We start from the raw sequence: 25,305 nt of genomic DNA, 5'->3' as shown, positions 1-25,305 counted from the left end.
TTACCCAGTTTCAGGAATTTTTTTTTTTCATTTGTTTCAGCATATTTGAACACTGTTCTTGGAAGACATTCAGAACAAAAGTCAAAGAAATAAATGAATACATAATCAGATTTATATATGTAGTATGAATATATATATATTTTATATATAAATATTTATATATTTCTTTTTATATATATGTATAGTGGATACAAAACTGCCACTGTTACATCAAATAATAATAATAATTACTGTCATTGATAGATTTGTTGAAATTAATCATTCTGTATATCAATACAGATGAGTATATATTAATGAGAAAATCAGTCCTCCACTGAAATCAGATATTATTTCTATTATTTATTATAGTTTCATCTCATTAGCACATCTGTTATTTTGCTCTCAAAGGCTTTAAATCTTATGACCCAGACCTGTGACCCTACTCAGCAACTGAACCCTTTCAACCAGCAGTTAATTGCTTCTATATATTGCCATCAATATCTTTAAAAACTGAAACCAAAAATAATATACTTTAAGACTCAGTTGAAATTTAGAACCAAAGTTGCCTGCATGGTCTAGGAATCGACCTTTATTTTTCTAGTTGAAGAGAGAAGTGTAAAATGAATTTTTCGTACATGAAGTTGTTTATTTCCTGGAACTGTTCTTTAGAAATGCCTTCCACAAGCCATTGTTTTATAAACTTTAAAAAAAAAATCAAGTTTTAAACTTAAAAAAATTCGAGTTTTCTTTTTGAAAAACACCGAAACAAAGTGTTTTGACACTTCTGAAGCTCCCCTTGCACCTTCTTTGGAGAGCAGGGTCAGACTCTGGATTGGAAGAAGCTGAGTATAATAGCAAATATTCTCCTTGCAATACCAGACTCTTTAAGCTTCCAGAATAATCTTGTTGTCCATGGAGGTCAGTGGAGGAAAAATAACTATTGTTACAAGTGACAAGAGTGTGTTTGGTCCTCAGATTTTGTTGTTTTCCTTTAGGAAAGGAAAGGAAGGAGAGGCCAGTTGGGCTCTTTTGTACACTCTGTCTGGTGGGAGTCTGACTGTCCTCAGGTAAAGGGGGTCAGAAAATCATAGAGAATTTTGAGTTGGAAGAGACCTCTAAAGATGATCCAGTTCCAACCCCCCGTGGGCAGGAGTGTGGTTGGAAAACTGGAGCTGATGCTGAGATCTTAGACTACATTGAGAAACAAAGAGCATCAGGTCAGCCCTCAGAAGGGAGAAAAAGAAGGATTTCCCAAGACCCAGAAGACTGGGTTTTTTAGGGAATAGCTGACCTGGCTGGATTTGAGGACTCATCTTCACTGGGGAGAGTTGCATATATAAATATGGTTTAATTTTACTCTGCTTTAAGAATTGCTTTGAGCTTTTTCTCTTTACAGATAAAGTCAGTTGATGTGCCTGTTACTGGTATAAAACCTGGTATTATAGGAGAGTTTTAAAGCCCTTGGGCTTTGGAAGTTTACACTAAGAAAAGCTTTTCTGTGTTCTGGCTGGGCTTAGTGGGTGAGACCAGTCTGCAGAAAACTGCTCCCTGTGTCTTCTTTCCACAGCTTTTTTTGAGTCCCAATAAACCAGACCTGAAATGAGCAATGCAAAGCAAAGGCCAAACTTCCCAGGAAGTCTGATAGGACTTCAAAGCCTAAAAATCTTAAAGAACAGCGAAGGACTGGGTGGAAAAAGGAGTGTGGTTTAAATGAAGTGAGACAAATTATACAGTCATAAAAGGTTTTGGAATCTTAATACAGTGAAAGATCACAATTCCTGCTTTCCCTCTCAGTGCATGATGAAAGGTACCCACACAAATAATTTACTTTCTATAGAGCAGTGTAACCTCAACATTTTATTTTGATGCTCTTCATTTCAAAATAATGCAATTACAAAACCACGGGAGTTTTTTGGCTTGTTTGGATGTTTGTTTTCTTTGTTGTTTTTTTTTTTTGTATGCTATGTAAGAGAGCTAAATGACATAATAATGGAATTAAACCCAGTCTGTTTTGGTAGAATGAGACTTTTCTGGCATACCTGGATTCTTCTTAAGCTTGACAGCCCATCCTGTTTTAGGAGTAAGTCTCTTTTGGAGATATCCTCGAAAGTTATCTGTTCTTTCCATCAGTAGAAGGAATTGTCTGGGCTTCTTCTTTATCCCTGCTTTGTGATCCTGCAAATACAACAGTCATGCTTCAAAGTCTGAATCTTGGCATTTGAAAGATATTTTGGATTTGATATCTGGTATAAAATTTCTTGAGGGTAAAAGACCCGCTACCTGATTTATCTAATCCCACAATTTTATTTGCACACTTTTCCTACAAAAAAACCCCAACAAAACAAAACAACAAAGAAGGCAATTTATTCTCCACAGTAATGTTTATGGAACTTTTATAAAGTTGTGGAATATAGACTTTTAAAAGCCATTTCTGAAGGGTATATTTGTAAAGGTTGTATTACTAAAAATCCAAATAGGATAGCAATGTATTAATACAGACAATTCATACATATTTAACTTTGGGGGAAGTTTTAAATCAGCAGGACTCTTCTGGGGTTTTTGGTCATCATTTCCAGTTGTGAAAAACCTGAGTCTTTAATTGTTGTTTTCAGTTTTACAGAGTTTTTGGACCCATTCCAGCGGGTGATCCAGCCAGAAGAGATCTGGCTGTACAAAAATCCTCTGGTGCAATCAGACAACATCCCTACACGTCTCATGTTTGTAAGTACCAAAGGCTTGTTGGTCATTTGATGGCTCTAAACTTAAATACACTTTCATTTGTTGAGCAGCAGGAAATCTTTTGGGAAGTAGAGGATGTTCCTTTAATTCTAAAGACAACTTATTTACCAAACCAGGGATGTCCAAAATGACAAAACATATCAAATCATGGGGAGTTTGTAAAAAGCAGCATTATCAGGTGACTGAATTTATGAATGTTGATTCTTCAGTTTAAGAGTTAAGGTAGTTCTAGCTGAGAGGAATGCTGGAGAAGTGAGTGGAGAAGCTTTTTCAATTAGCTGCTTGGGTGACCTGACAAAACCTTGCCGTGCTTCTGTTGGGTTAAGTGCTTAAATTCTGGAATCCAGTTTGGTTTAGGCGTGTAAGACACTGAGATACTTGATTCCAAAGTGTCCTTTTTTTTTCCTCCCAAAGGCAAAACCTTTGTTTTAGCTTCTGCCAACACATGCACTAAATATCTGATATTGCTGCCCTGCCTGCACTGTTCTTCTGGCTCTGCCCAGCTCAGCACACACTGACCTGGAGACTCACAGGCTGAGTTGATGGTTATCAAACTTCTTAATTTTGATAACCTTCACTAGCAATGATTAACAATCATAATTATATCTATGACTGCAGTAAGATAGACCACTACAGAAATGCTAAGAAATTATGGGTAGAGTTCAGGCTATTAAAAGAAGTCAGTCAGTCTTTGCAAAAGCTGCATCAGTCAAAGTGGAGAGTTTTCAGGAATGGCCATGGCAGGTGGCACCAAATCCTGGTTCCCTCACCATTTCCTTGAGTCTTCAGTGAAGCCAGGATTTCAGGCTTGAATTTGGAATAACTGCAAATCAGCTATATAATTTCTCTTAATTTTTTTTTGAAGGCTTAGGCCTTCAGTTATGAAAAAATCTCAATTAAGTAAGGAACAACTCGAAGGTTCTTCCTGTTTTTGGGGTGACCATATATCCCAGCCTTCTAAGACAGAGGCTGAAGGCCTGCTTTTAAATTTGCCAACATGTTGTTTATATTGAATTAAGAAGCAGCTCTATTGTGGACTTTTTCAGCCTGAATGAATGAAAATGTATGTTTTTCCTGAAATGGAAGAGAGCCGTGTGAAAAAAAAAAACAAACAAATGAAAAACAAACAAGCAAAAACAAACCTCAAACCAAAGATTAAATTGTTGTGCTGGGAAAGGCTGAATTGAATTCTCTTGTTTTTCCTTATGCTGAGCATTACTTTGCTACATGATTTCTCTGATCTGTCTTTATAACTGAAGAGTTCAGGAGCCAACAGTGAATCATTGCACAGGGTTTGCTGCAGATGGAACTGTTCTTCAAATCAGTTCTGATCATCATTAGTCCATCCTCTTGTTCTCCAGGCAGTAGCCCCTGGGAAGCACAATTTGGGGATATAACTGAAATACATTTCCCTGTTGAGCACTTCCCAAAACCAGCTTTTATAAACTTCATGGTGGGTGGGACTTCCAGGCAACTCTGTGTCAGCAGCTTTTGCATGGTCTGTGTTCCCTTTCTGGCTCAGGCTTTAAACATGCCAATAACTCAGTGAACAGCTTCTGAAATTCAGAAATGGAGCTAATTTCTAGATTTTTTTTTTAATTTTCTAATTATGTAATTAAAAAGAAGAAAAATCCGACTCTAGCATTGATGACAAACTTTCATTATCTAAATAATTTCTTGCCAATGGTGTTGTACTCAGATATTGAAATGTATGGCTGTGGCTCACCAGGAGGTGAACTGCAGGATTAATTTATATGGGGAGAGATTTGAGTTGAAGAGAAATGTTGTGAATACTCCAAACCAAAATTCAGATTAGACAAAGCTGATTTCTGCATGAGTAGCCAGGGATGGAAAGCTTTGAGCCTTGTTCTGTCTATCAGTGGATGTCCCTTGTCTTGGAAAGTTCAAGGCACTGCCAACTTCCCTTGAGTGCATGGAAGTGTGTGGGAGTCTCTGTAAATTCAGAATATCTCTGACTTGCCAAGATTTATAATAAATGAGAGAGATTTTTGTACATGTTTCACAAAAGCCAGATAACTGTTGGAATATTTCACTGCTGGAAAAAAAAAACCATTGCTGAAATGCAGTGAGGAGAGTATTGCTCATCAGAGTGTTGCCAAATCTGTTATAGAGATGAGCCACACAGAATCTTTTTGCAAAATAAAGGAAAAGGAGGCTTTAGCAAGCCAAGATTTCTTTGTATGTGCATTTTGCTGCAGAATAAAAAGCACCTTCCAGCTAATGCTTTTGTGTAAGGAACAGGGATGTGCTGCAGACATCAATAGTTCATTCCTCTCAAAAATTCACGTGCTTGTGAAATATGAGGAAATCTGTAGTTCTGCCAGGTTTCTGAAGATTGATTGGAAAGTGGTTTGGAACAAGCTGCCACTTGAATGCTGTTCTTTGTTGATATTTTCTGCTGCTCCTGCATGTTCAAAAGATTTCTAACTCCGTTAAACCACCACTCTGGTGTTGGCCTTGGCTGTATTTCTACATGTTTTTCAACAGTGGGATGCAGATTTTTTCCTTCTTTCCTTTCCTGATTGGCAATCCTTACTTTTTAGAAAGAAATTAGCAATTCCAGGTTTTGCTTTAACTTTTTTTTTGTGTTTCACTCTCTGTCTTGAAAGCAGAAATTAAACTATTGCTGAGGATGGAGAGAAATGAACATTTCTGGAGCAGTAACATGGCATTGGCATCTGAACTTGAATCTCACACACACTGGAGGCAGAAGGGAATTTTAAGTAGAAATGGTGCATCTTGTTTGCACAAAACTTGGTGCCTGCCTTTGTAAATGTAGATAAGGGGAACAGACTCCAGTTTGTGTTTTAATCTGTGTGGCTCCCTGGGTTAGATAATATTTTGCAGATATAGGTGAGGGGCAGCTGGTGCAAGATGCACAGCAAAATAACAAATACAGTGCACTCTCAGGTTGTTGCCTACTCAGATATTCTAAAAGCATAAAATGAGGACTGGGATTAATCTTTGTTATGAAAAGAAGATTGAGTCACACATCTTTTGTCATATCTGTCCTCTGTTTTTTATTTCAGTGGAGGCTCTTTAAAAAGTAAGGTACTGCTCAGCCTCAGTAAAATAACAATCTTATTTAAGCCCTGGCATCCCATGTGCCATTTACAGCTTAATTTTGGCCTTGTTTTAAAAAAACCACAAAACCAAACAAACCAATAATCAAGAAAACAGTCATTTTCACTCTTCTTTAAGAGAATAAATGCTTTTGAAAGACTGGGATTTATTTTTGAACAAGTGTGGTGGTGAAAAGGTTTGTAGGGTCACGAAAGGAATCGGTTAATTTAGGCTGGAACCAGCAAGAAGCATAAATACAAGTTGCCTTTCACCTCTGCAACTGAAAGTCTGAGATGGAAGGGCCAGTTGGGAATAAAATCGTAATTCCCATGGCAAGGTGGGAATGAAAAACTCCCTGGTGCTGTGCTTGGGACAAACTGATGTGTCTCTCTGAAGAAAGGCAATAAATACCCAGACAGACACTGCCCCAAGATGCCTTTTGGCTCACATTTACTGTGAATCATCCCAGCCCAGACTGCTCTGTGATAACAGAGCTGCTGTTCCTGGAAATAGGGGTGTGCATTGATGCACAGATGCCATCTGAGGTTCCTTGGAGGAGGAATCCTGCCCTGCAGTACTGACAATAAAAGAATAAGGTTCTGCTTAACCAGTTGTAGGTGCTCATGTGTTGTTTTTCAGCTTTTGCACAGAATCAAGCAGTTTGCTCCACACCCAGCACTTGCAAACAAAAAGATCCTAAAGACCCTTTTCCCAATGCATTCAAGAATGACAGTTAAAAAGAAAACAAAAAGTAAGCTAAAGAGCATGTTAAAATGCTGGGAAGTTGGTGCTGAGGTCTGTTGTGTTGAGGAGGGTCCTGCTGAGCACACAGCCTGGATGAGCTGCCTCCTGCAGCAATGCTCAGTGTGGAAAAAATGTACAAGGTCTGTGTATGAATTTTGTGGGCCTTATAGACTGTTACTTTTTCATTTGAGAAGCTGACACTTTAAATGCAGCTCTAGGCAATTACAAATCAATTATAACCCACGGCTATGTTAGAATTTTAATGCGTTCGAAGACAAATAGTCCCATTTTATTGAAGGTCAGGAGCTGGATAAAGATCATTCAGCTTCCCAGTTTAAATGGAGCTAACTGAAGCTAATTATTAATCAGCTGGACTGAAAGGGAATTGCAGCTCTCACCCATGGTATTTGTTATCTCTTACAGGCCATTTCATTCCTCACACCACTCGCTGTCATCTTTGTGGTGAAAATAATCCGTCGAACAGACAAGACTGAAATTAAAGAGGCTTTCTTAGGTAATGTATGTCATACTTCAAAGATGGAAAATGTGGGATAGCTCTTGGAGATTGATTCCAACTGTGGTCTAAGCCTTGAAGAAAAACCTGTCTCTGTTCCAGCCCATTACAGTGGTTTTCTGTGCAAGCAATCTCACAAAAGTCTTTGCTTTTAGGTGTGTTTCTAGATGGACAAATTCTGTGCCTTAATTCCACAGCTAGCAAGGGCTGGGATTTGATCAGCAAAGACAAGTCCATCTGAGACACTGTTCAGATGGATATTTTTCTGTCACACCCCATCTGTTACTTGCCTCTTATTTATACTTTCAGCTCGTGTAAATTAAGGGTTTGGCTGGAAAGTCCTGTGAGACTCAACTGCTTAGTGTAGGAATTTACACCTCTCATGGTTTCCTCTGAGCTTCTCAGTGAATTTACTGTTACCCATTGCAAAATCCGTGATCTGGGCTCAGCTTTTCTAATTAAAAGCTGATGTTTCATCTTGAACTGCCCATGGAATTAGATATGCACTTTGTCCTGGGCTGTGAACTGCAATGGCTTGGTTTGGGTCAGATCTAATTCCAGAAAATTCCAGCAGAGGAACAGGTAGACAGTGGGGAGGGTAAGTCTTAATTCTGGCTCTGCCTATCCTTTGAAATCTTACAGTGATACATGCCCAGGTCCTTTTTACATAGATATTGCCAGAGACCAATATTGACTAAAGCACTTCCACTGGCAGAAGATACTTTGAAGCACTAAGAACTGCAAATGTTTTTGTTGGCATTATGTTTGAAATATGCATCATTCTGAAATTCTGTTTTCCTGGCTAATTTACACTTTAATTTATTGGCCCTTACATAATAAAACCAAAGCAATACTCAGCCTTGCCTTAGCTAGGTGGGATGTAAATGGCATTATGTATCTGTCTGCCTGTGAGAAATCTTTCTGCACAAGGCTGCATTCCCTTAGCTCCTTCTTTCTCCAGCTGCTCTAGCACAAGTGTGAAATGATCCTGGTTTTGTTTTGGCTGCTGCCACTCGTTTGTAGTAAGTTCTGAAGTGTCTTACAGTGATATTTTCCTGACAAGTCCATTCAGTAGAAAAACCTCTTCATTCATAAAATGCACACAGCCACAGTTCTGAGCTTTGCCTCCCCTTGTGTAAAGAATGAAAGGAACTTGGGGTAGTTTCTCCATCACTTATTCTCACCTTTTTGTTCTAAACCCACTTTTTTTTCCTGCTGTTTTGCCTTCTGATTTGACACCCTCTCTAATGTCTAGGAGAAAACTTGCCAGCTTCCCCAGCACTCCTCTTGCTGCACAGACTTTGAGGAAACACTAACCCTGATGTTCTGTTCAGTTTGTGCCATAAGTGTGGAACTTCTTGTGGCTTATTTCTGTTCAAATGTGCTCTGCATTAATAGGAGTCAGAGTATTAATGTGTCTGGTGGTGTGAAGGTTCATTAGCTGTGGTGGAGCTTTGCTGATTCACAGAGATCTGGCACATAATTAATGATCAGGAAGTCCCCCCCAAAGGAATTTCTCTGGGCATGACACGTAGAAGAAAGAAAAAAAGTTAAAAGCACATGAAAATTCTTTGCCCCTCATACAGCCATTAATGCAAAGAAGGTGGTTCAGTTCATCAAGGGTAAGGAGGAGTTAAATTCCTACATGGAGATGCCCTTCAGCCTTCCCCTGGAAGTGCCTAAATCTCTTACTGGCTGGATTATACAATGGGCAATATGAATATTTCTCAAAGGGAACAAAATGAGAGCAAATCGAATTTATCATCCTAACAGTCTCACTGTCATTTGATCCCTCGATTGTCATTGTAAAGGAATATTCAACAGTGAAAGTGTGGTTCAGTCAGGGGTGCAATGAACAACCAAGACAAAGCTCAACAAAAAGAGTAAATTATACTGCATGTTTTCCAAAGTATTTTTTTAAAAGGGAGAATTTAGTGCTGTGACCTTGCTGGTCACGTGCATTTGACTATGTGGAAAATTTTCCTCATGCAATCACCATCAAAAACTGAGACCAAACTGAGGAGGGAAAAAAGGAGCATGGAATTGAGTGGGCACTGTGAACAGAGGTGGAAAGAGGAAGATTTTTTTGGACAATATGAGTGTCTCTAGGATTGAGTTGTTCCTTTATTTTTGCTGGCAGCTATTGCTATAATCTGAGAAAACCCTTATTTTTGCTTTGACGAAGGACCTACTTTTTTCTTTTTTTTAACTTTAAAAATAGATCCTATAACACACATTTTTGTGATCTATATCATCCTCAGGCAAAGATTTTATGGGTGAGTGCTGCTGAAGTGCAGCATCTGGGGCAGCAGCCCAATGAGAAAACAGCTCATGGAGCTGTCAGAATCCAAAGTTATATTACTGTAAATGTTCTCCTGGAAATCAGAGATTTACCTAGTAACTTTTTTCTAATGGGAAATAAAATTCAGTGGCCCTTGTTTTGTAACAGAGAGCTACGGTGAGGACTGCAAAATTAAATCAGTTTTAACCCAAAAGGAGTCTTATGTGCTAGATCCAAGTGCCCCTGAAATCCAGGCAGAGATATCCACAGGCTTGAGATGAGGTTCTTCAGAAAGTCTATGGACAAATAAAAAAGATTATTCAGTCCTACCTAGTAGGTAGGTTCCTGTTTACAACTCCAATTTTATTAGAAAAATTGATTAATCCTGGGAGCAAATGTAAGGGGAAAACATTGAGATTTTTATTCAAACCATCCACATCCTTTTGAAAGGAAAATAAAAAAGTCATCCAATTCTAGTTTTAGCCAAAAGTCAATTCTTTAGCCTGAAATTAGGCTATTTAATATATACATACATGAACACACATACAAATATGTATATATATAGATAGATAGATATATGTATTACATATAGGTCTATACAGGAATTCTCCTTGACCCAGAGAGCCTAAGATTTCCACCTGGTAAATTACAAAACTAAAAAATTGCAAACCCACAGTGCTTTATTCTCTGATTTCTTTCCCCATTTGATGGTTTATGCCTGTGCAAATGGCATGAGAGGAGAGCTGGCTTTGTGTAGGGAAATAAGATTTCTCCAGAGTAAAAGCAGAACAAAGTAAGTCATGATTATTATGATGCTTTGGGGTCTGTTCTTAGTCTGGGTAATAAGTAAAACAGAAGGCTGCAAAGCTCATTCAGTTTTCAGTCCAGCAAAGGTTTCAGTCTGGGAATCAAATGCTGTAATGCTGCAATTTATTGCTTGGTATTTAGGTTATTATTGTTCTGTTTGTTCATTCTGTTTTGTAGCTGTTTCCTTGGCTCTAGCTCTGAATGGTGTCTGCACAAATACAATTAAATTAATAGTGGGAAGGTAAGTCCTGTCATGTTATAAATGATAGCTTTAAATATTAAGATGAATGGAGGCAGGTTGACAACTACAATACATCTTAATAAATAGTTGGCTGCTGTTCCCAAAGGCGTGGAGGAGGAATAGGCCCCTGAGAGGTTGTTTTTTATGTGGTGCAGGTGTTGTACAACTCCATTCTGTGACATCCCACTGGGGTAGGGATCCATGCCCTCGTGTTTTGTTATTTATTTGAGGATCTGGCAGATCCAGACAGGTGAGGAGTTCGAAAGGAACAGTGTGAGCTGAAAACAGTCCATTAAATTGGCAACACAGAAGGGAAATGTCACAGCATGTGGGAGTTGAGCTGCCAGTGCCCCTTGTCTGATTAAGTGGAAATCAGTTGAGTCTCTGTGTAACCCAGTGCCTGCATTTTGTGAGAAGCATATTACTGAGGGTGGGATTTCCAGGAGACACCAACATCCACCTTGGAGTGAAGCAATAAATGAACTCCTAGGCAGGCTGTTTTTTTTAAACATAAATTTGAAGGACAGGCTAAGAAAAATATAGCAAACAAAACACCCTGAGAAGTATTTAATTTTTTTTGTTATTTTTTGGCTCTTCATCAAAATTTTGAATAAGTTCAGCTGAAAAATATATATTTTTCTTAAATTCATAGACTATTTAATAGAGTCCAATGCTGCTTTTGTTGTTGACCTCTTTTGCAGCATTGAGGGGGCAGTATTTGGTTTCTGATGAAGCCTCTCTGCTATGGTATTGATGCCCTGACAGTAATGGGATTTGGTGCTTTTATTTTAAGAGTGTTTTTGAAGTAATTCAGAATCCATTTTGCTCATTTTGCCTGCACCCCAAGCCAGCTGGGGTGAATCTGTGATTATTCCCTTTGCTTCTCCGGGTGGTTTATTAGCTCAGGATCAGGATGACACCAGTCAAACCAGCTCAGAGCTGGGTCACAACAAACTCAGAGGTTTGTTTAATGCACTTAGTCAGCATCAAGGCTGGCATTAGAATGTGGTGGTTGTTCTGGTGCCAGCCTTGGAGCCTCAGTTGTGGTCCTGGATGTGTTGGCAAGACTTGTGAGAATTTGTGAGTCATCCCATTGCCTTGCTCTGTCCCTGGGGTGCTGTGCAGGATTGATCACCAGGCAAGAGCAACCCTGCAAGGGGGTTTTTAGAGGCAACTCCCACTTTCATGCTGTGCTGGAAGCTTCCCTGGGAGAGCCTGCCTGCAAAAAATGTGACCTGGAGTTGACAGACATGGTTTAGTGCTGGATTTGGCAGGGTTAGGTTTGGACTCTGGGGTCTTCAGGGTCTTTTCCAGCCCAAATGACTCTGTGATTCCTGTTGCTGTGTTAGAGCTGGAGGGAATGAACTCTGTATGTAATGGGCAGTAAATGTAATAATCACTTTGAGGTTTATCTGTTACTACAGCTTTTATATTTTTAATATCCATGGTGTTTTTTGTAGACCGCGTCCCGATTTCTTTTACCGCTGCTTTCCAGATGGAGTCATGAACTCGGAAATGCACTGCACAGGTGATCCAGATCTGGTGTCTGAAGGCAGAAAAAGCTTTCCCAGTATCCACTCTTCCTGTAAGTTCATTTAAATACAGTGCCTCTTGTGTAAAAAGCTGTCCTTTCTGTGCTTTGGAGTTGCTCTTTTACTGTTCAATAATTAACCTGATTTTTGCTGGAGGGGTCTGAACTTCTGACTGTGCTCTCCACTCTCAGAAATTTCCTTCTGGGAATCGAACTGTGAGCCTTTCTTACCTTGAGAACCACCTGACTTTGTTGGGAGCCACAGCAGGACTGTCAATAAAGTGAAACCCTGTTCAAAGTTACAGAACACAGTGGGATGCTGAGGGGTGTCTGTTCCCCAGTGCAGACCCCTGAATGCAACATTTTCTGTATAGTACATATTTATTTTGTTGTCTTCCATTGAGGTAGGAAGCAGGACAGTGCAGTCACTTGTCACTTTTGGCTTTGAGGTGCTCCTCAGTTTAGATCTGATGGTTTGATCACTTATTCCCAGCTTCTCCTTTATCCTGACAGACATTTAGGTGGCCTCATAAAAACCTGTCTGTCTGATTTAATTAATTGTATTAACTTAGATGTTTGCAAAGGTTCCTTCCTCTGTCTTAAAGAGTTGACTTCCAGCATGTTTCATATCAAGTGTCTAATAAAACTTCTTTTCATCAGTAAAATAACTTGATTACTGAGAGGTTGGTTGGGTTCTTTGGCCAGGATTGTTTGTTGCCTCCTGGTGTTCTGTTGCTGAGAGCTGCCAGTTGAGTCCCAGGAAGTTGTATCCATGGAATTTGTTTTTCTGATCTTTTTTCAAAGTAGTAACTTCAAATTGCCTAATTGTGCAGAGCTATGTTACTGACAAGTTGGGTAATGAGATGAAGGAAATTGTGATTTAATCTTGCTTCCTTTTTCTTGTTTGAGTGCTAGAAATGGGTAAGAGAGCAATAAATGTTTGTGGATTAGCTTTATAGATCTAAACCACAAACCAACTTAGCTGTCTCAAATTTTTTTTGTGAGCTTTGATTACATTAAAGGGATAATATCAACTGCAGCTGCTTGAACTACTCAGCTGTTTGAAGGCTGATGTTGTCATACCTAAATCTCTGACAAACCTTAAAATCCACATGTATTTTAGTGTCATAACGGAGAAGGAAACCTTTAATTTGTCTTTAATTTGACAGTCTGTCAGTGCTAACCCCTGCTCCTCTTGTGCAGCAAAATTATTTACATAACCAGGATTGTCAGTATTATTGTATCAAGAATAGTTTATAGTTGTGATCATGTGTTTAGTTTCTTGCTATTTCCTCATCCCCACCAAATTAAAGATTGAAAAGTGAAAAGAATATGATGGAAAGCATGCAATTATACTACCTTCCTGGACCTATGAAGCAATGAGGATGTTTGGGATATAATAGTTCATGTTTGTAAATTTTTCCCTAATTCTGCATTTTCTAATCTCAGTTTTAAAAAGCTGTCCTTCCTGTCTTCTTAACATGTAGGTGTTTTTAAACTTTCCTGTCGTAAAGTCAGTCCAAAATTTTTTTCACAGCTCCTTTCTCCTCCCTTCTGCATAAGATTGCTACGACATAAAATGCAGGAGTTCAATTCTTCATGTTTGTCATCCATTCTGTGTGTGTGATGGAATTCATGAAACAGCATCAAAATAAAAAATATATATTTTATACATATATTATATATATATTTATTTTATATATTTTATATATTTATTTTATATATTTTTATATATATATTTTATATATTTTTTATATATATATATATTTTTATTTCTGTTACTGTTTGAGGGATTTTTTTTTTTTCTATTTCCATGACTGCAGAACTGTAAGTGGGGAGGATGAGAGTTGACATAAACTATAATACCTCTCTTGGAATGATAGTTCCAAGTAGTCCACTGCAGTTTGGTGTTTCCTACTTGAACACACGAGGAAAATAAATCACCAGTAAGAGCTGCCGGGCAGCTCATAAAGCGAGGTTAGAGGCTTCAGTCAAGAGCCATTTTCATCTTCAAAGCAGTTTCTCTCAAGGCATTTCTTGGATAGGCTGTTGTCATGGTTTCAGCAGGCCCAAAATCCAATTCTGATTCCTAGCCCCCCACCCACATCTCAACCCCATGTGAGATGGGTTTTCCAGACAAAAACACGAGACTCAATATGGGGGGAAGGAATATATTACAAAGACTATACACGTGAATAAATACTATAATACATTACAAACAATCTTAACTCTATATCTATCTCTACCATGACAATAATATTTACAATGGGCCAAATCTCTTCTCCCTCCAAATAAAAGTCCAGGAGAGAAGAAGAAGAAAAGACCCCTTCCAGTCTGTGAGCAGCAGGTCTTCCTCTCTAGGCAGCAGGCTCTCTTCTTCTCTTCCACCAGAAACAGTTGCTGGCTCTCTGCCAGCACACACGAGGGAGGTTTCCAAGTCTCTCTCGGCCCCCGTCTCCAAACAAGGGGTCTTTCCATGGGCTGCGTAACCCCAGACACGGCCGCTACACCATGGTCATATCACGAAGCACCGGGGTCTCCGTGACGGTCTGGTATCCTCAGGGGAAATCAAGCCCCTGTGCAGAGCTCCCATGCTCTGCCTCAAAGATGGCTGCCAGCTTCTCTGAAGCTGGAGCAGGGGGGGCCAAGGTCACCCCCCACACACACACATTCCTTCGGCCGTCCTGGCTTATCTCTCAGGAGGCCATGAGCTTCCTAGCTCCTCTCAGCAGTGCATATTGCACTTTAGGACTCCTCTCAGTCCACCACCCCCTCCTCTTTCTCGGAGGGGTCTCTAGCGAGTTTGGGGGTTTTGGTTTGAGCCAGTTCTTACCCTCCGAAACTCTCTTCCTGCTGCTGGCTCGGGTCTCTTGTCCTGCTTTCTGCTGCTGGCTCTTTTCGTTCTTCAGACAACTCTGTGTCTGCTTCAGTTGCATACCGGGATCTGTTGCTTCTCTTGGTTCTTATCAGTTGGCTCTTTGCCACTGCTCTTCAGACGCTGCTGTCCCTGCTGCTCCGTCACCCACTCGCAGTGGAGAAAACTCCTTCGGCATCTCAGACACAGGTACTTAGTTCAGTTCTGAGTCCCTGCAGCCCCCCAACCGGGGGCTGGGGGGGCAGAGGCCCCCAAGGGGCCGGAGCCCCTTCTCCTCGTGGCCTCTACAACATGGCCACCTCTTCTTCCCACCACAAGAACTACTGCTTCTCTTCCGGTCTCCAGAGATATGTTTATATTTTGCAGGAGCATTGATTGGGTAAAGCCCCAAGGGTCACCACCCCCTGGGGGTTACCACTTTCTTAGTTTCAGGGAGAAAACCTGGTTCAAACCACTACAGCTGTCAATCAAATGCTTTGTTATACCAGAATCTAAAACCTCATCCATGCAAAATGAGGCCCTTAAACGAGAAAGTCTGGGGTGCTGTGAGTGTTGTGCTGTAAGGATGTGACACAGGAGTGTGTGTGGAGAGTGACAACACTGATGCTCTCAGATGGCCTGACCTGACCCTGTGCACTCCTTAAACAGGTTGTGAACTACCTGTTATCACTTTGAGATCACAGAATCATAGAATCAGCTGGGTTGGAAGGGACCTCTGAGATCATCAAGTCCAACCCTTGATCCAACCCCGCCGTGGTTCCCAGCCCATGGCACTGATGCCACATCCAGTCTGTCCTTAAACACCTCCAGGGACGGAGAATCCACCACTTCCCTGGGCAGCCCATTCCAATGGCTGAGCACCCTCTCTGCAAAGAAATTCTTTCTAATATCCAACCTAAACCTCCCCTGGCACAGCTGAAGACCCTGAGCCCTCTTGTCTTGCTGAGAGTTGCCTGGGAAAAGAGACCAACCCCCCCCTGGCTCCCCCCTCCTGTCAGGGAGTTGCAGAGAGTGAGGAGGTCTCCCCTGAGCCTCCTCTTCTCCAAGCTGAACAGCCCCAGCTCCCTCAGCCTCTCCTCATGGGACTTGTGCTCCAGTCCCTCCACCTTTGCCCTGAAGGAGGGTGTGTTCTCCCTATCAGAGCACAGATGATTTTCTTGGCTTCATCTCCCCGTGCCAAGGAGGGCACATAAGATAAATCAAAAAAGTGCATGGTGCATTCCTGTTTTGATACCAGCTGTAGTTCCCTAAGCTTTTAACTGTGATGATTTTGCCTTAGAATATGGACCCAGATCATCTTTCCAAGTTGGTGACTCCAGGTTTTGGCTACAGAACTCTAACTCAGAGGAGCAAAAACCTGATCTATCACATTTAAACTGAAACTTTGACCTGGATTTCCCCTGTGTAAATGAGGGCAGACAACCAGTAGCAAGCAAAAATGTGCTGCTAAAGTAGTATGTGTTTATGTTATAGTTTAATGAATGAGTCTTGACTTATTGCCAAAACCAGGACAACTTCATGGTCAGATTAGACCTTAAATATTTGTTTATGTTCACGTGTTTCTAGAGCAGTAAGGAGACAAAAAAATTAAAGGAACTAGACACCATGTTGTTTACAGAGAAAGGGTGTATCCAAAGACCTGTTTCATAGCTCAGCTCAACAAGGAAGAGACCATTCTGATGTAAATACAGATTTGCAACAGCTGCAAACCCCCCAGTGTGGTTTTCTGATCTGTTTGCCCTGTGAACAGTCTCTGAATGGCTTCTCTCCTGAAGTTTTTTAGGAAAAAATGTAGCAACTCAGCAATACAGAATTGCTTCAAATATTGTTCAGTAAAATGGGCTGTTCAGGTTAAAAGAAAAACCAAACTCCCAGATAGGCAGAGATCTTCTGTGCTGCCATTCCTGTAGTAGTGAAGTCCCTGTACAAGCAACTGTGGGTAAATAATAGTAGCACAACACATTTTGTTTAGAAACACCAAAAATCCTGTGGGAATGAAATGTCGAATTCTTGACCCTGTTTTACTTTCTTAGAGGAAGTGATTAATTTATCATGATAAATCTCCCTTTAGGCTCTTGTTCTGCTCACAGATTGCGATTGCCAGTCTTGGCTTCAGCTTTGTTTAGTGACTATTTTTAAATGTGTTATTTCTGAATTGGTCAGAACCATTTAAGCTACATTTTTCAGTTAAGGGATTGCTGCCTTAGATTAGAGGAAGCTGCATGAAACTGGTTTGGGTACCTTTGTACTGAAGGAAAAAACAGTGGCTTGGTGAGAGTTTATTTTAACCTCCTTGGAGCCTGTGCTGCTTATTTTTGGTAGTCAGTGGGAGATCAAGGCCATGATGGCCATGAATACCCACTTATAAATGCTGAAACCGATGTGTTCTGCTGGGAATAAATGAATTATCACTGGCTAGTCTGGTTTGTATCAGCTTATAGTTGGATTGACAGAACTGTAGGATGAAGGTACCTCTGGAAACTGTGCAGTTCCAGCTGCTACTCTAAGCAGGGTCAGGGGGAAGAGGTTCCTGAGGACGATGTCCAGTTGAGTTTTGAATGAAATTTAATATGAATATTCCACAATTTGTCTCACAGGGACACCTGGTGCAGTGCTTGGCCACTCTGACGGTGAAAATGTTGTTTCTCATGTTTTAAATGCAATTTTCTGTGGTTCAGTTTGTCTCTTCTCCTTTTCCTGGCTACCACTGAGAAGAGTTGGGATGTACTTCCCCCAGTAAAGGACTTTGCAGTTCCCTGTGTGGAACTTCAGGAGATCCCAGGAAGAAAGATCCCAGTTGATATGAATGCATTTCACATCAAATGACTGGAAACCAAACTCGGTAAAAATTAATCACCTGAAAAACACAGTGGCTGCAGAGATAATTGAACTTAAAATTTCCTGTTGGAAAGATTTCCCCTAGATTTATGGGGAAAAAAAATCAACTAACAATTAGCATTTTCTGTATAAAAGTGCTAGCAGCCAAATAAATAAAATACTTGTGATTTTATTTTTGTAGCTGCAATTTAGTTACTTAAATTAGTTTGAAAAGTTTACTTTTCCCTAAATTGTACCATTGATTTTTTTGATTTTTTTTTTTAAAGAGAAATCTTTATCGATTCTAGAGATTTCTTTTTACATGGAAAAAAAGTAGAGTTTTGAAGGAATTATTTTGTGGTAGCATCTCAATTTTGTTTGTACAGTTCCAGAGTGAATGTTAACTCAGAGCTATACAAGAGCTCTTATTTCTTGTGTGGGTGTTTTTGTTTTTCTTCTTCGTGTTATTGGCTCAAAGAGGTTTGTAGTGATTGCTGTTTAACATAGCTGAAAAAATCAGAGAATTTAATGAGAAATCTGAAATGAAGAATGTAATCAGTGTGGGGACAAGAACATTGATATGTTATGTCATATGTTTTTTAATTACCTCCTTGATGAATGAAGGTGCCTTGATCCACTTGAGAAAATAATGGCCTTTTAAAAGTGAAGAGGAAAATTATTTTCTCTGCCTTTTGAGTGTAGTTTAATCTCACAGTCCTCACAGACAAGATGCTAAATAATATGTAAAACCCCAACTATTATGTATTGTTGACCCCCTTTGTCATAAGGAATTTTTGTTTTCCAAAGAAACAGTTCCTGTCACTGTTTATTTTTTAATAAATGGCACTTCTTATACAATTAAAATCTAGGTAGTAATACATCAGTGCAATTGCAGCTGAAGTTTGCAGTGACCAGATTGTCAAGGTTGTAAGTGGTTGTAACATCCTGAAGAATTGATTTTTTTTCCCAGTTTCATTGTTCAGGATGAGCCTTTTCAGGTATAAACTCATCAAAGCAAACATCCATTTCCAGCATAGGGCATAATCTTGCTCTGATCAAAAACTATGCCAGAACTGCACTGCCTGAAGAATTCTAATCTATTAATAGGCAGCATTACTGCATCAAAGAAGTTTGCAGCAAACAGGGTTAATGGGAGCAGTGGTCTGGGAATTAGGTTCTTAATACCTACTGTGCACTTTAATAGGGTGTTAAGGAAACACTGCCAGTGGAGCACCTTACACATTGTAGATTCTGTTTGTATTAAAAGGAGAATGTGCACTTTGTAAGAGTAGTGATGGCCTAAGAAAGGAAGTACAAACAGCAGTAGGAAAAAAGTAATTGGTTACCCTTTTCTTCTGGCATAATAAATCGGATTAGATCTTCAGGCCAGTCCTGAAGAGTAATTTCCTGCTTTCAGTAGCCAGATTCAATTATGAATAACAGCAATAATTGCTCATTCTGTTGTAGCAAGCTTAAATGTATATAAGGAAATTTTTTCTTTAGAGTTCCCTCATCCTTTCTCTGAACAAAGAGAGAGGAATCCCAGCTGACTTTTTCCGCCTCAAAAATGTTTCTTCCTTGTGAACAAGGTCCACTCTCAAATCCTACAGATAATTCCTACTATTCCTTTCCCCCTCAACACTGACATATTTCCCACAAGTGGAGTTTCTAAGTTGGCTTCTTAGGACTGCTCTTTATTAAGGCTCCTCACAGAATGAAAGTCTCCACTAGAAAACCAGCAGTACTGTTGGTATTTGGATTTGAGGGTTGGTACTTGGATTTGAGGGTTGGTGCTTGGATTTGAGGGTTGGTGTTTGGATTTGAGGGTTGGTGTTTGGATTTGAGGGTTGGTGTTTGGATTTGAGGGTTGGTGCTTAGATTTGAGGGTTGGTATTTGGATTTGAGGGTTGGTACTTGAATTTGCTGGTTGTCACTGTGAGCAGGTGGCAGTGGGGGGACATGACCATGGACATCATCAGCCTTATCCCTTGCCTTGTCCAGGAAAGGCACTTTACCCAACTTTGGAGCTAGTTTCCTTATCCAGAAGAGAGAAGGTGAATGCTAAATATCTCTTCTTCATCCTTTTCCCAAAAATCAACAGTTAATTTCCACAAGCTCTCACTAGTTTAAGTATAAACTGGCTCAGGAGCCAGTTTTTCAAGCAGCTGTAATGCACATTGTGATAAACAAGGTGGCTGTTTCTCTGGCTATTTTCTTCTATGAAAATATATCTTTTCTATGAAAAGACAGAGCCATGCAGGTATGTTATCCATCTTTGCCAGTGCTTGGCACTTATCTGTCTGAGAATACACCAAAGGTGGAAGGAAAGGCCCTTATCCTTCCCTCATTTCCTCTGCTGCCAAGCCAGGGAAGAGCTCTTTGCTCCTCACCAGCACCCAGCCTTTTTCATTAAAGTGACTAAAACAGATGAAGGATGAGGTGTTACAGCTCTCTGCTATCCAGAAAAATTCTTCAGAGCTTCTTGAACAAAAGCTGAAAGTAAAATGTTATTTAGCAATACCGAAGACTGCATGAAAAATCAGAATTATGTCAGTTAAACCTGTGGCTTTCTTGGTCTCAGGGCTGAGATTTGCTGGTTTACAATCCACTGTAATTGGTGATTCACACAGAATACCAAAGAGGGATCTATGTGTGCTCTTCATTTTGTTTGTTTGTTTTTCCTGATCTGGAGGCCAAACCACGCAGGAAGAGTAGAGTGAGACTTCAGAGGAGAGGAAGCAAAAACATGCAATCATCTTAAATCCTGAGTCATTAATGAGGAATACAGTGAATGACTCTGTGGGTCAGCATGGTTCTTCTTCAAAAGCTGGAGAGCTGAACTGAAAGAAAGTGAGCTGGAAATATGAGTAAATCTCTGAGTTTAACTTCAATAAACCAGTTTTTTCCATCAGTTACTGCTGTTCCTTGGTTATTATAGCTGCTCAAATTGCTGTCATTTGTGCAGGGAAGAAGCTTAATTACCTTACAGCCTGGTTTTTCCTTTTCTTTTGCCCATCTTCAACTTTTTAAGCTGAGTTTAAGGTATGGGCTTGATTTCACAGCCTGCAGAAGACTTCGTGGTGAAGCTGTAGACTTCAGCTGAATCTAAAGATCAGATCATTGTTCTTCTGCCTGACCTTTTCAGTTAAAAGGACTTGGAGTCACACCAGAGATCTAAAGATCAATTTTCATCTGTGAACTGCATGACAGCTCTTCTCTGCAGTGAAATGGGGCAGAAAGCTCAGGTCTGATTGGAAAATGGATGGCTGGTAACTCAGAGAAAGCTGGCACACCAGGTCCTGACCATCTTTGGGGAAGAAGCCTCACTAAAGCACTGGAAAATATTGAGATTCCTTGAAATTCCCGTTGCAGCATAAGCACTGACACATCACACTCCAGGATCCATTCTGTGTGGTTTTGTGTGGCATTTCTGTATAAAAACAACCCAAATATAGAGATGTTTCTAAATCAGGTGTGTTTTTAGCTCTTCCTTAGTGATGTGTCTTTCAGCCTGGAGTTTTCTTTAAGGTGGGTCACCTCAACAGGGGGCTGATTGAGGCAGCACTTGGGAGGTAGGACAGGCTTGGATGAGCAGCAGGTCAACAGCCCAAACAAAACCTTGGCTTGGTTACATCTTCATTGCATTCACTGCATAAACTTTGCTCTCTTCCAGTTTTAATGTCAGGTCAAGGAAGGATATCCCTTAATCCTTCTCTACAAAGAGGAAGTCAGAGAATCATAGGACTAGTCAAAATTCCTGTTTTAAGAACCAGAAACTGATATTTGTGTGGAAATTTGCCCCCAGTCCCTTCAGCTGCGAAACATTTGGATCAGTAAGGACTCCCAAAAGCTCTTCATCTTGATAGGGCAGTTTTTTCACATCTGTAGAGACATAAATCAGAATATATGTGAGAGCATTCTGCCTGGGCTGGAGCTGCTTGGAAGTAAATCCAACCCTCCTGTTTCCATGGGGGCTTTAAAACTCCACAGGGTTGTCACCTCCATGAGCTGGGGTGGGTGATCAGTCTCTACTTGCTGCCTCAAAACCCTTCTGAGCAGCAAGAGTGATAGAGTTGACTGGTGTAAGATCATGTTCTAATGAAGGAAATAAAATGAAAGGAAGAGGGAACTCCAAAGAAAAAATTTCCTTATATACATTTAAGCTTGCTACAACAGAATGAGCAGTTATTGCTTTTATTCATGATGGAATAACCCTGAGTCAATCCAGAATTATTTCAATAAAAACAAGAGTACTGACTGCAATTCTGCTGTAAGCCCAAGAAAAATAGATCAATAAAAAGCCTTTGAAATGGAATGATAAAGTTAAAATGCTGGGCACCCTTCTGTAGAGGTGGCTGACTGATTTATCAAATGGCAGAAATCTCAGTCACAGTGTTTTCTGAAAACATTAATTTAAGTCTCTTGAAAACAAGGGGATATTAAACATGTCTTGAGATAAAAGCCATGAGATAAATACAGGAAATCAAGTGTGTTATTTATGCCAGAAAGGAAAAAAAATCTGCAGAAAGCCTCATTTGGATTTTGCCATTACTGTCAGCTCTACATGGAAATCACAATCTATTATAGGTAAGTAAATAGGTAATTTTTTTCCCACTTCCTTCTGCAGAGGAGTGAGCAAATAATGTTCAGTGTTTCATCTAATGAAACCTACAGGAAAAATATTTATATTTTTATATTTTTATGTTTCATATATTTATATTTTATAAATAATACAGCTTTGTTGCAATCAGTGGATTTGTCTGGTGATTTGAGACTTTTGGTTTGTCTTTGTTTCAGTCTGAACTAAGAGAGTAGTTTTAGAGGTCTTTCAGTCTGGGGTTCCTACACTCTGTTTAAGCAGCTAGAAACTTTTGGAGAATGGTTATGTTGGAGGTTTCTGGTTGTGTTGAAAGGCAATGCAAGTTGGATTTGTGGATGAAACTGTCAGTGGATAATAGCATGGGAGGTCTTAAAAAAATTACTTACAGGGGAGGTGGGGGAAAGGAAAAAATCTTTGGATTATTTCACTGAGGGACTTAATCAGAAAATAGAAATCAGAATGGTTGACCAGATGTTTATATTATCAAAGCATTTCCATGGACACTTGGGACTAAATATGATTTACTATGACCGGTGAGTCATATTAAATGATATTTTTAAAATATCACTAAATATTTAATACATCACTTGCTCGGTCACGCAAGAAGTTCTCTCTCATATGATAAGTCATTTTATTCTTCACTTTATTAGCCTGTCTTTGCTGATCTCCCTGGGATCCAGTGACAGGACATGTGGGAATGATTCAAGGCTGTGCCAGGGAAGGTTCAGACTGGAAGCAGGTCCTTAGCAAGAGGATAATAATAAATAAAATAAATTTAAAAATAAATAAAATAAATAATAAATTTGCTTTAACTTTTGGTCAGCCCTGCAGTGTTCAGGCAATTGGACTAGATGATAATTGTGGGTTCTTTCCAACTGAAATATTCTGTTATTTTTTATTCTGTTCTCCATGTTCCCTACTCTGGAAACGTTCCTTCATGACTTGCTTGAAGTCAATAAGTTTATGTGGGTGAAGGCAGCAAGGTCCTGTCTGGAAAAATGGAACTGCTGGTTGATGCAAATAATAAAAAGGTCAATAGGTGATGGTTAAAAGATATTTATTTGTGTTATCAAGCAGTAGAATATAATATCACTTTCTGGTGCTGTTTAGCATGGCAAGGAGGCTGGAATTTGGATGAAAATAGTATCACTGTATTCAGGGAATGCCTCTTTGCAGTAGGGTAGGTGATGAGCAGGAGTTAAATTTGAGAAGCAGGATTACAATTTGGATATGAATATTCATGGCTCTGGCCTTGATGCTGTTACCAAAAAAATGTTCTATGGTATACCTTGGAAATGTGTATTTATCTCTGACAATTTTAGTCCTGATAACTGGTTCACATCCCAGCATCTGCATTTTTTTGGATGTGTCCTATTCCTCCTAGGAAAACTCTTCTTATTTGGGCAGGAAGAATTCTAAAGATTACTCCTTGATTCAGTTTCTATCTAATCCACTCCTTGGGTTTGGGAGAAGAAGCGAAATCTCTTGATTTCTTTTAATTTTTAATTATTTTTTCTTTCTCTAAACCAGTTGTAAAGTCCCTGACAGTCAGCCCAGGAGTCTGATTGGTGTGAGTTGTCATTTTAGACAGGAAAAAAACACTGGAATGGTTCTTAAAACAACCCAACCCCTTTGCTGTTGACTGGCTGATTGGTTAATATTTTATTTTCTCCTTATCTTGGCAGTTGACTGTTCCACTCAGTGTTGTGTTCCCCCTGAGGAGTTGCCTCCTCTGGTGATGTCAAAGCTGATTATGCAGTTCATGCTCTCACCAGATTTGCTTGATGAAGCACTAATTAAATGAGTGTAGTATTTGTGGTGTTTCTTGCTGTGCCACTAAAAAGAAAGGTGACTGGGAAATATTATATCACCACAGTGAGGGGACAGGTAGTTCCTCCTCCCCTTTTCCACTAAATAATTAAAGTTAGTCAGCTGTAAAAATGAAAATATTTTTACATTTTAAAAGCTGTTCATTTGTTTGAAAAATTAAAATTACGTGCTTCAGAGTGAAGAAATTACTGAATTTCAGTAGAATTGTTTGCTAGCCTGTGATAATTCATATAAAATATTACTTCAGTACATGTAATTATAGTTGGGTATCTAAATTTGAACTGTTAATTATCTTTAGCTGGCAATTTCATGGAGGATAATCATACTTCCTTCAGTTGAAAGTGAAGATTTTAAGTAACAAATGAGCTACAAGCCACAGGTTTTTGGCAGTAATTGCTGCTACTCCCCTATTTTCAAGATAAATCTCTTAATTAACAGCTGTATGGCACCATCTCACTGAAATGATTCACCTTTTTATGAAAGAATCCAGGGAAATAAGAAATGGATTTCTTAGATAGGCAAAGAAAAAATAAAATAAAATCTCCTGTGGGGCTTATTGGCTTCTTAGTTCAAACTCTAAGGAGCCGAATTAAGAAACACAACCAGGAATGATTGTGTTTAATGCTTTTACCTCCTCTATGACATGTTTACCTCTCAGTATTCCATAACAAGGGCTGTTGGAATTCCTGAGGGGCTTGTGGGATGATCCCCTTGGAGTTCAGTTTTCCTTGGCCCTTGTCCTGTCACTCTGCCTGGATTTAAGGCCTCTCTCCTGCCTTTTTTATGAGCTCCCTTAAGACACTGCAAGGCTGCAATGAGGTCTCCCCAGAGCCTTCTCTTCATGCTGAACAACCCCAGTTATTCAACACAACAGCTTTTTTTTTAGGCTGTTCTATGCCTGGATATTTTCTCCTCTCTCTTTACATGATTAAAGAGATTAATCCCAGATGTGCTGTGTACTCCAGAATGGAGAGCAGCTTCAGTTCTGCTGTCTTCAGGGGATCTGGACTGAATTGGAAATGCCCAACTTTAGAATCCCTTATTCTCTCCAGAGAGTTTTTTAGAAGTTTGGAGCCCAGCATTGAGTTCAGTGACAGAATAATGTCACTGTGCAGCCACTCACCCCTTGGTGCCCTGCTTTACTTTGATACCTAAGGTGTGGTTGAAGAAAACTTCAAATCATTTACCTTTTTTTCCCCTCCCCAAGTTGTTCTTCTTTACATAAAACCCCCAGTGATAAGTTCCTCTTGCAGATGGTGGAGC

General features: G+C 39.7%; 1 protein-coding gene across 2 annotated transcripts in view; it reads left to right on the top strand.

Moving 5' to 3' along the window:
* PLPP4 (phospholipid phosphatase 4) overlaps positions 1-25,305 on the top strand; it is a 56,057-nt gene that overhangs the window by 15,833 nt on the left and 14,919 nt on the right. Inside the window, exons 2-5 of one of the 2 annotated variants that reach the window (XM_027705692.1) lie at positions 2,592-2,700; positions 6,970-7,060; positions 10,326-10,389; positions 11,850-11,974. In XM_027705692.1, coding sequence (XP_027561493.1) covers positions 2,592-2,700; positions 6,970-7,060; positions 10,326-10,389; positions 11,850-11,974 — 389 coding nt within the window. The remainder of the gene's footprint in view (positions 1-2,591; positions 2,701-6,969; positions 7,061-10,325; positions 10,390-11,849; positions 11,975-25,305) is intronic. The other variant, XM_027705694.1, reaches the window with a different exon arrangement.

Source organism: Neopelma chrysocephalum, unplaced genomic scaffold (assembly GCF_003984885.1).
Source record: "Neopelma chrysocephalum unplaced genomic scaffold, ASM398488v2 Primary Assembly neopelma1_347, whole genome shotgun sequence".
In the NCBI taxonomy this organism is placed as follows: Eukaryota; Metazoa; Chordata; class Aves; order Passeriformes; family Pipridae; genus Neopelma; species Neopelma chrysocephalum.
The sequence above is the reverse complement of the archived record's forward strand: the minus strand, read 5'-3'. Positions and strand labels throughout refer to the sequence as shown.